The 10855-nt window shown below is 38.9% G+C and overlaps 1 protein-coding gene across 2 annotated transcripts in view; it reads left to right on the forward strand.

The window, feature by feature from the left end:
- kitlga (kit ligand a) overlaps positions 1-8953 on the forward strand; it is a 29056-nt gene extending 20103 nt beyond the window's left edge. Inside the window, exons 2-10 of one of the 2 annotated variants that reach the window (XM_053427361.1) lie at positions 1190-1300; positions 1783-1839; positions 2067-2219; positions 2498-2678; positions 4282-4338; positions 5588-5679; positions 5911-6017; positions 6749-6806; positions 6899-8953. In XM_053427361.1, the coding sequence (XP_053283336.1) occupies positions 1190-1300; positions 1783-1839; positions 2067-2219; positions 2498-2678; positions 4282-4338; positions 5588-5679; positions 5911-6017; positions 6749-6779 (789 nt within the window). In that variant the 3' untranslated portion in view covers positions 6780-6806; positions 6899-8953. The remainder of the gene's footprint in view (positions 1-1189; positions 1301-1782; positions 1840-2066; positions 2220-2497; positions 2679-4281; positions 4339-5587; positions 5680-5910; positions 6018-6748; positions 6807-6898) is intronic. The other variant, XM_053427363.1, reaches the window with a different exon arrangement.
- Positions 8954-10855: the final 1902 nt, after the last annotated feature.

Genomic DNA, 10855 nt, shown 5'->3' on the forward strand with positions numbered 1-10855 from the left:
CTCCTTTTGTTTACCTCTCATTACCTGAAACCGATTACCAAATGCCTGAAGGGGTTTTCCAAACTCATCAGTATATTCAGATGTCATAGCAGATTTTATCAGAACAGGAAAATGTGCATTTACACCTTTCAAGGTGCACTTGCCACAACATGCGTTGCCCGCAAAGACAGTTATTCCTTCCTGGAATCAAATCCAGCATTAATCCCAAGTACCAAATTGGCTAATTGGGCGATATTTGATATTGTCTGTTGCTAGAAAGGAAAACAAACTTCATCCAGTGTTAGCGGCTCTGCAGCACCACCTTCACAAATATTTTTGGGGGAACGAGGTCTTACTTTCTAACATACCAGCCTACTCACCACCAAACGTTTCAGTTAAAAGTTGCATGCTGGGAATAAAAACTCGGGAAAAAGTGTTTTATATTTACCCAAGATGATTTGTTCTTTCAACGCATGCCGCTACATTCATATGACGTACTGAAAGAATTTGCACAAGGCATTGCCTTGATTTAAACATGCTAACCCAGCAAATGCGTCTGTTGTAGAGAAACTCCTGACAAGTTCTTCTTTATGATCTCCAGGGACTTGAGTCATATGACAATGGACACATTACTTTCGTTCACACTTCACTATACACTTTACTATCAACTTACTTTGTATTTATTTGTTATGAGTAAAACCATAGTAAAGCAATTTCCCTGCAAGGATTGATACACTATTTAAATACAATTCTGAAAATACTAATTTATTATTCGTGACAAACTTGCATCTTCCCTGAACTTACCTCACTGTATCTAGGTCAGGTCGGATTTTATATGTTTAATTTTTGTCGTCCGGGACAGGCATGCATAGGCTGAGGCGTAACTGATGGATTACAAGATCTCCTACACATTTGCGTCAGCATGTAGTTTATTGCTGATGCCTAAAGTAAAAGCTGCTTCATTTATATAATGGCATTCTGTAAATGTGGTCAGAGGTTTTGCAAGGTCATTTTGACGTTTTTCGACACGCTTTTTTATTCAGCTTTCACTTCTACCGCCAATCTTCTGTTCATTCTATATCATGCTTAGCCCCTTGTTGTAATGCTGGTTAAAATGTGTTTATAGTTTTTGTTTTTCATTATTATTTATTTAATGAAAAATATGAGACTAATCGTCAAAATATTGCTTTTTTCGCCCCTTTACCTGCAGATTTGGATACGTGTCTGTGTCTATTTACTGCTGTTCGTCACTCTTGGGGTACATTCAAGTAGTTTTGACGTCAACCCAGTGACAGATGACATCTCTAAGCTCTCTGTTTTGGTAAGGAAAAGACATTGTATGCCTAGTGTGCAATAGATACTGTATATTTAATCTACAAATGACAAAATAGATGTGCATGCTTGTTTTATGAGGCACTGTCTTTATATTTGTTGTATTTGCACATTCACAAAAGCAGGAAGCATCATTCCTGTTTCGCTTGTTTATAACATTTTTCAAGTCCAATGATTGCCAGTCTGCACTGTGTGGCTGTGTTACACCATTTTCATCCATATCAGGTCAGGATTATTGCTGCCTCTGCTGAACCAATTCTGGCTCTAGCGGAACATACAACATTATGATTCATGTTCTTTTCAAAAGCCTAGCGGCACCTGCTTTATTGCTAATGTTAATAAGTGCAAAGGTCTAAAAGTTAGGGAGCTCAAAACTACCTCAGCCAACAGAGAAAACTGGAAGTTAAACCTGGATTATATTTCAGTGATGATGGACGTGATGTAATAAAACATTTTCTTCTTCTTTTTCAGAGACAAAATATTCCTAAAGATTACAAAATTCCTGTACATTTTGTTCCTAAAGAAGAGGTGAGATTCCACAACCTCATATTATCCTTTTTCTGACTGCTGCTCTTCTCAAACTTGTATCATCTTATTTTTCACTAGTCTTTGTGACTTGGTGGATATGTACTTTATTGAATGTTCAAGTTGACATGTTGGTACTCTGATAATGTTCAGTTAGTGCACAACGTATTAATTATCTATCAGTTCATGTAATTGCTCATCTTGCCTTGTCTCTGCTCTTTGTCTTCTAGGGTGGGATGTGCTGGGTTAAATTAAACATCTTCTACTTGGAGGAGAGTTTACAAGATTTAGCGCATAAGTTTGGAAACATTTCATCCAACAGAAAAGATATTAGCATATTCATTCAAATGCTCCAAGAACTGCGGCTCAACATGGATTCTCTGGTAAGTTGTGGTGGACCCACAAAATGTGTTGTAAATATTCAGACTTTGGCCTAATGAAGCTAAGAAACTACTGTGACTGACAAACCCTATGTTACCAAAGCCTATATTACATTGCATGGTTAACTTGCAGGCCTTTATCGCAAGATAAGTGACATGTATCTATCCAGCTAATCACAAATTTGCACATTATCAGTCCAAAACAAAAAAAAGCTTTTATTTATTATTATCTCTTGAGATGAATTGCCTGAAATCTTGAAATTGTGTTTATGTTTTTGTAGGAGCCGATCATGTACGATTTTGAGTGCCACTACAGGGAAGAGAGGTGGCAGACGGCGCGATACTTTGACTTTGTCAAAGACTTCCTTATAGCTGCGCAGAATAAAGACGTTTCTGATGACTGTAATCCTCCTCCCTGTCCCACCACACCATACACAGTAACTACAGAAGAATATTTAGAAGGTAATTTCATCATAAGTGATATTTATTCTTTATATGTTGCCTTTTTGCTGTGTCGTTTACCAGGGTTAATGTTTTGACTTTGAATGTCAGCTTTGGACACAAACATCACTAGACCACTGGGTGACATGACATTCAAGAACCACATTAGGTTTATGTAACTTTTATTTAGCATCTGGAAATAGAATCTGTGTTTATGATACACTGTATTCAGTATATGAAGCAAGAAAAGATGTGAATTCTACCATTGGTCCTCCTGATTCAAGATAAAACATTCCCCAGGGGGTCAGGTAATCTATATAATCAATAATCAAGGTATAATCAATGTAAAGATACTATAGTATAATACTGCTGCATTAACTGTGTTGGTAATAATATATGATGCAGAGCTGCTGGTGCCCGCAGCCTGGTTTACACACCTGTTTTGTTGCTGATGTCACCATCACCTTCAGGTGAAAAGGGAAATCAGGGCAGTTTAGAGTCCAAACTGAATTTGGATTTGTTCCTTGTGGCGTGGACAAGCCTCAACTCCAACATTTCAATTTGCAACTGCAGGGTGGCGAGAAGTAGAATTAAGCCCCGTTTTGTGACAGAATCACTGTATTTTTTCACACAACCAATAATATCACTGACTAGAGCATTAACGACCCACACAGACTACACGTTAGTAATGTTACTGGAGTTCAGGGAAGCAGGTTACATTATTCACATGCAACTGTGGGTTTAGTGATAAAATCAGTGAGTCGGTGAGTCTCAGATGAACTGCTCAGATCAGTTTGGAATGAAGCCTTCCCACTATTCTGTGATAAGATCACCTGAACTGCTGCCAAACAGACATGTGTGATTAAATGGGCGTCTTTTAACTGTAGATCAGCCTCAGAACATTTGCACCACTACTTGTTCATGCTGATTCCAGCATGAGCTCAACTTTAAAAGTAGTATAAAATATGTTCACATTAAGGCATTCAGAACTTTATTTCTGGTGAGATACACAACTGTTGTGATGTCTGAGATGCAACCCAATACATAAAATCTGTCTTCTTATGAATTGGGTTGACTGACTCTTTAGGTGTTTTAAGTGCTTTATTTTAGAAAACATTTAATAACACCACCACCCTCTTAGGGCTATTGTGAGCGGCCCAGGGTCTATTTAGGACAGCTCTCTTGTGACCGTTTGGAGAAGTTTTTAAGCCGGGAACCATTATTTCTTCACAAGAACTTTACAAGATAAAATAACTCAAAACCGTCTCGGTGCTTAGACGGCCCATGGAGACATGGCTGAGTCATGACTGAGGGAAGATGTCCCCAGGCAGCCCATGTGAAAGGAAGAAAAGGGCCGAAACCTGACTGTATACGTGTTGATTACAGAGCAATCTTCCAATCTTCCCAAGCGCTTGGCTTTTCTTTGCCAGAGTGGTCGGATCGGATCAGATCTTTTGTATGTGTGTGAGTATGTGTGTGTGAGTGGTGGGGTAGTGAAAAAGGTGGTGAGGTGACCTCAGGTGACAAGGTTTTCATCATCAGGCGTCAACACTCCACCCTTTTTCACCCTCTTCTTCTCCAGTAGAACCAAACTTACCAGCCCTTTTTTTTGGTCTTTTTTCAGCAGAATCGCCCACGTCCAGCAGCGAAGGCTCAAACTGTACGACAGGCTGCAATCCACGTAAGTTCACAGTTCTTGTAATTACTGAGAAAACAAGTGTCGGGTCTGGTGTGTCAAAGCCAGAGCGTTTGATGGCTGTACTGATTTGAAGCCTTCAAAAGTAGAGGGAGTCAGCCCATTCCAAGGAGCTGGAGTCACTTGAATAATTACACACTGCGAGACAAACTCATCATCACATCTCATATAGCCTGCTGCAAAAAGGCATTTGTCCACCCGCACCAGAGGCAAATGGCAAGAGTTACATTTTCAATAGTTTATCTGCTTCTGTTTCTTTGGTTGGAGGTCCCATTCATGTTGTTCTAACTGACAGAAAGTACGTTTTTTTAACTATAAGAGTACACACACACAAACACATAACTCAGTGATACAGGTTTGGTCTATGAACAGAGAAGGTACACTAAGTGAGTGCAAGTGAGTTTCCTATTTCCTATTGGCTCACACAATCCCCAACACAATCTAGATTAATAATTGGAAACATGAAAGACACAACAGAAGTCATATTTCTTATTAATTATTGTTCATATGGCACTTCTATTCAACTATTAAGTATTACAATTAATAAATAGAAAAAACAATCTGATGCGAACCATGACCCCTTGAATATTTGAACCCCTGAAAAATATCTTTTAGTTTTTTTAAAGATACTTTTAGTTTAGTTACTAAAACTCCACTCAGAAAAGTGTTTTGCTCTGTGCAGCATGGAGCTGTCCTTTGCAGAATGATGTTCTGTATGTGCAGAGTTTGACACTAAATTCCACATTGGGGACAGTTTAACTAGAAAAACCACATCAAACACAAATTTTTTATTAAAACAGAGCCTTTTATATATGTCTAAAAACATGTCTGGAAGGGATGTTTAAGGCAAATCTGGAATGCCTTGTATTAAAGGTCAGAGGTTTACTTGAGGGTGGCTTAACGTTTTAGTGTTTCTTTGCCACTTCTGAGTGATTTAATTGATTGTGCAACATTAGAAAGCATCATGTTGACAATTGTCAGGGATAAAAGGTTTATATTTGCAGCTGTTTAGCAAATGTTCTTTTATTCCCATTATCAGCCGATGAAACCTGTTTGATCGCACTAACCAACAGTGAATACATTTTCAAATATAGACACAAAAAGTTAAATATATAATGAATCTATTACAATGTTAAAGCAACACAAGTCATGTTGGGTAAAATCATTCTTCAACCATGAATAACAAATTTAACAAAACTAATTCTCTCTCTTGTTTCTGTTTGTCAAAATCCAGAACAGAGATTGCTGACTGAGGTGGTGGAGCGAAGCCTTCTCTCCCTACTCTTCATCCCACTCATAGGCCTTGTATTTCTCATCGTGTGGAAGGTGAGCTGACCTTTGGCCCATGGCACTAACCTGTGTAGCTTCCCGAGGGGCTCCAGAGATATAGTTGTGATGTAATGTTTGTTACTGTAAGAAGATTACTCTCTGATCCGTGGAATTTATGACGGCCAGAGCCAGCCTTTCAGATTTCTGCAGATACCGTGTGGATCTAGTGATTGCGAGTGGGGCTGAGTACATTTAGAATGACAGTACTTTCCTTCCCCTGAAAAACAGGTCAGGTCACGGAGGAACGAGCAGGCTTCTCAACAGAACCCTGGAGCAGCGGCAATCTTCACAGGGACAGAATGGAATGGACCTCCACTGGATGAAACATCAGAAAAGTGAGTCTCTTTATTCCCTTTCACATGTGTTTTTACAGCCAGAGCAACATTTCACCAGGAAACTATTCCCCTTCCTTTCATTCACTGCCTGCTCACACAGGGCGAGGCTTGGATTGTTTTCAGCGGCCATCAGTCGGAGCTTGAGGCTTAATTCAATTTTAGCTTAGCCTGCTTCACATAGCAGGAGTTGGATGTTTTGAAATGAATTGTAATTTAGTCGGCTAACAACAAGATTTTCCATGTGTTGTAACATGCTCCGAAGACGAACGACAGAGTTGATTTATTTACAGGAGGACACCCTGCTGCTGAAAAAGCACTGAATCATTTGGTCTCTGCCTTTAACTTTAACTTCCCATGTGTGAAGCAAATTCACAAACAAAGCAATGATTGATTAATTATATATATATATATATATATATATATATATATATAATATTACATATCAGGATTAATGACCATTCACTCATCAGTCTGTCTTCACTGATTAGGAAAGATCTCATCTGACTTCTGGATGGTGTGTTTGTTCAGGAACACAATCACTAGAACCTAAAAATCGTTTCATGCGTAGCCACCACCTGACTGGGCATTGAATGCAACACTTGACTCTTGTCATGTGAAAGCTCTTTCAGCCTCCCTTAAAGAGCCATTTCTGTCTCCTTCAGATGACATGTTACTGCTGTTGTCGTCGTCTCAGGACAGTGGCTAATACTTTTCTTTCTGCTCAATTACAGAAACAAGTTGAACGTCATTGAAATTGTGTAATGCTGTCGATGTTCTTCAGCATAATTGGTGAGCTTTTCAAAGAAAAATCAAGACAATTATTTGAATCCTATCTGTCACGGTGCTCTAAACCCTCTGTCCCCGCTCTTTCTCTTCCACAGGGCTCTACTCTTTTCTCCTGTTGGTGTCCCGAGGTGATGAAAAACAAACTCAAGGCTTAATTCCATAGTGAGACCTCAGAAGTGAAAGGCCTGTTTTGGACTGCTCTCCAGATTGACAATGGCAGATTCAAGAAAAAATAAATCATGCCTGCTACCATATGGATAAGCTTGCCTTTCTTTGTAAGACTGCATTAACCAACCGCATGCTTTTGAAAAAAGACTCAGATTTTGTCAGAGAGAAACCCCTGTATCACGCCTCCACTGGATTCTCTGGCTCCTGCAAATCGTCCATCAGACCCTGCTGCATCATGAATTATTTTAGGGAAACGCAACGGATGACTATTGAGATCAATAATGACACTCAGTTGTTAGGTTGGAGTGTGAACAGGACACGCTGGCTGTGACCTTTCCCATAGGGCCGTCCTGCTGCTGACTAGCTGACACTGACACAAGTGGGCAGGACACAAAGATCTGTTTCTGTATGTAGTCTCAGTATTTCTATCATGTTCTTACATTGTACTACGTCCATTCTTTGGTTTTGTGCCTTGTTTGATTAGCGAGATTGACTGTCTGTGTAAATGTCAAAAAGCCTGTCTATGTTTCTGGTTGGTAGCAGACAGTGGAGAGATCATTACATGGCAGATTGGAATAATCTCAGCACAGTAACTCAGCAAGTATGGTCTCCAATCTCTCTCTCTCTCTCTTTCTTCTAAATTAACTCAAAACGATGACTGTTTAGTTGGCTTGACCTGGGCACAGTTAGGATATGGAAGACGATCCTGGAAAAGCAGTGCTCCAGTATGTGAAAACTCCTTCATCGGCAGTACAGTTTGCAGTGGTTGGGACATTTCTGGCCACCATTACATTTTAGCAATTGTAACCTATAGGAAACAGTTCTTCACGTAACTCGCTTGTATCATGTGTATATGGGACTATATGTTGGGACTTTTTGTGATAGCAGATGAGAGTATATTGTGCTAAATTGAATCTGTGTTTGGAAAAAAAATAGTATACCACATTGGTGTTCATATAGTTCAGAGCAACAGTACCTTTCAGCATCAATAGCTGGAATTTTTTGGTGTGGTCAAGTATTGTGTGTCATGTTGAACTGCAAGATAATCTTATTCATTCCAAAATCCGTCTTTGAAGAACACTCTATGAACGTCCACATATTACTGGTGCCATATTCTCTATGGCAGTTTAGAGCTGAGTCTGTGTTAGCAAATGTATACCACATTGGTGTTCATGTAGTCCACAGCAGCAGTACTTTTAGCAGGAATATCTTAAATTAGTGGTGTAGTGAAGTACTGGAAAAAATTGAAGCTTTTAAACGATGAAATCCACGCAAAAAGGCATTTTTGAACAATATTAGAACATACTATCTATTACAATTTAGACCTGAGCCTTTCTGTTCAGTCAGCGTTAGGTTTTGCTTTCTACATGAAGACTGTTACATGCAGTGCCCACTATTCTGAGACATAGGCTAGTCTCGCCACAAACAAACTAACAGACAAGATATACTATGTCAAACGTTGCTTTTCATACATAGTCTATGAATATTATGAGCTGCAACAGGTCTAAGCTGTGAACAAAAAAAAATCGATGTATGTATAAATATATATATATATATATATAAATATTTATTTATATAAATATATATACATATATATATAAAACATGGTCTCCCATTTTCCTGTCTGTGCAAGAGCCACATACTGTATGTCTGATGCATGGATGACAGAAATCAAGCAATTTCATGCATTAGTCAAGAGGATGAGTGCCTTTAAATACTGTTCGTATGTGGGCTGTTGTGTGGTCTGAGTGTGAGCAGGGCCGCATTCCGAACAGTGCTTTCGGGCTTGAGTGATCCATTCCATCCCACTCCAGTGGGTGAATCAAATGGCTCTAGACAGGAAATAAGTCTGGGTGCCAAAAAGCAAATGTAATTACTGCCCGGTTGGTATTCTGGGTGAAAACTCTACTGTATTCTGTATTTTTGTATAAATGTAAACAAACATATATAAGATATGAATAAAGAACACGTATCCAACTGTTTTTTATTAGTTTGTTGTTGTTATTGAGGAATTCTAATCACTCTGCTTTTCTTTTTCAACCTAGGCCTATCAGCTTGGAATCAAACTCAGGCCACACTCACCATACACATTCCTCTGCAAAAACAGCTGAGCTGCAGACATTAAGGGAGAATGTAATCACCCACATGCCTCTGGGAAAGAAATTGACAATTTTCATACACCGTGTATATTGCTATTTGAAGGCAAAATCTTCTAAGCTGGAGTGTGTCTGTCAGTGAAAAGTAGAAACACTTGTTTTTGGCTTCTAGCTTTTCGATAGTTTAATAGATTCAAGGCTTTTGAACAACCATTTTGTCCACTTAGGCTTCTATTGTTTCAAGGTACACTCTTTTTGTACCAAAATTTGAATAATTGTGTGTCAATCTGACACTCCCCAGAAGAGTCTTCACAATAAAATGCGAGGCCTTTTTTATCTTCTTCTTCATCACCATATTTTATTAAACCAATAACACCAGAAGGAGAACTTGGCCATAGGCCTTTTGTCTTCAGCCACTTGGTGTGTGTGTCTATGATTACTTTTTGGAGTATTTATAATTTTGAACTCAAAGTATTTTAGTGCTTGCTTGACCGCTTGCTACTTGTTTTTGAGTCATTATTATAGATCGTTAGCGAGTTATTAAGATTTAGACAAATTTTTGGATCCCAAATAGGGCAATCAATTTTCATGTGCACGATCACACAGTCAACATCCAATATGACACTTGTCCAAATGCACAGGTCAACATGCAAACAGAGGTCATCAAGATTAGGGAGGTGAAATAAATATAAATAAAATACAATAATTAGATACACAAGCTGTGATTAAGAGAAGACTGCGAAGCGTCTGGTGTGTCTGCAGGACAGAGTTCAGAAATGAAACGCCATGTTTGCAAACGCTGACAGAGGTCAATTGGGGCGAAGATTGCATTCCCAACTGGGTGGTTATAAGGCCATGGTTAGGATCAGCATAATCCTCTGGGACTTACTGCTGTTTTAGGATTACTTATGTATAAGTACAACAATGTGGCAAATGTCATAATAAATTGTATTTTACACCTACTCGAATGATCAAGTTAAAATGTAGAAATGAATTTGTTTGCTGCAGTTCGTGCTGTGATGTGCTGCCAAGTTCTATAAACATATTTTACCACCACAACTTGCAGATTTATCTCGGGACGGTCGTAAAGGAAACCATTTACGCCATCGGAAATATTTGGGTCGTAAGATAGGACAGACTGTTTTCAAATCAGTCTATGAAAATGTCAGCAAACATAAACCTGTCTGTCTTTATCCTCACAATAATTAAGATATCTATATTAAGAATAAGAAGTAGATTCACCAGAGGAAAAAGGATAAGACATGCTGCCTTCTCTCCTCGTCTCTCCGCCATTTTTCTTCCGGTCAATGCTTGCATGATGGTACATATTGCTCAGTGAGTGACAATCAGTTGTACGCTACTATTACTATACAATGTGTCCACTCCTCAGCTCAACAGCAACACACATAGCATCCTCCAAAAATAATTACACAGTTAAATCTTTCTTAAATTTGAATAAAGAGTGACTAATATAACCTTCATGAGGGAGAAATGTATTACAGGCTGGCCTTTTGGATTGCATTATTTTTAGAAAATGTTGACACGGTGAGGACAACCCTGATTACTTTGATTGTATGAGTCAGACTACACAGAAAGGTCAGAATGTGGCAGCAATTTCTCTTTAAAAAAAATGGACTGACATGAAAGAGAATGTCATTCTGGGGTTTATTCAACACACATTTGCAAGTGGACATTGTGCGTTCGACATGAGAGGTTTCAGGCAGAGAGCAGTTTCCGCTCGGTGCAGCTTACGCCAGTCTACACACAACACATGCATCCTGACACGTC

The sequence above is a fragment of the Pleuronectes platessa genome, chromosome 7, assembly GCF_947347685.1.
Source record: "Pleuronectes platessa chromosome 7, fPlePla1.1, whole genome shotgun sequence".
Classification (NCBI taxonomy): domain Eukaryota; kingdom Metazoa; phylum Chordata; class Actinopteri; order Pleuronectiformes; family Pleuronectidae; genus Pleuronectes; species Pleuronectes platessa.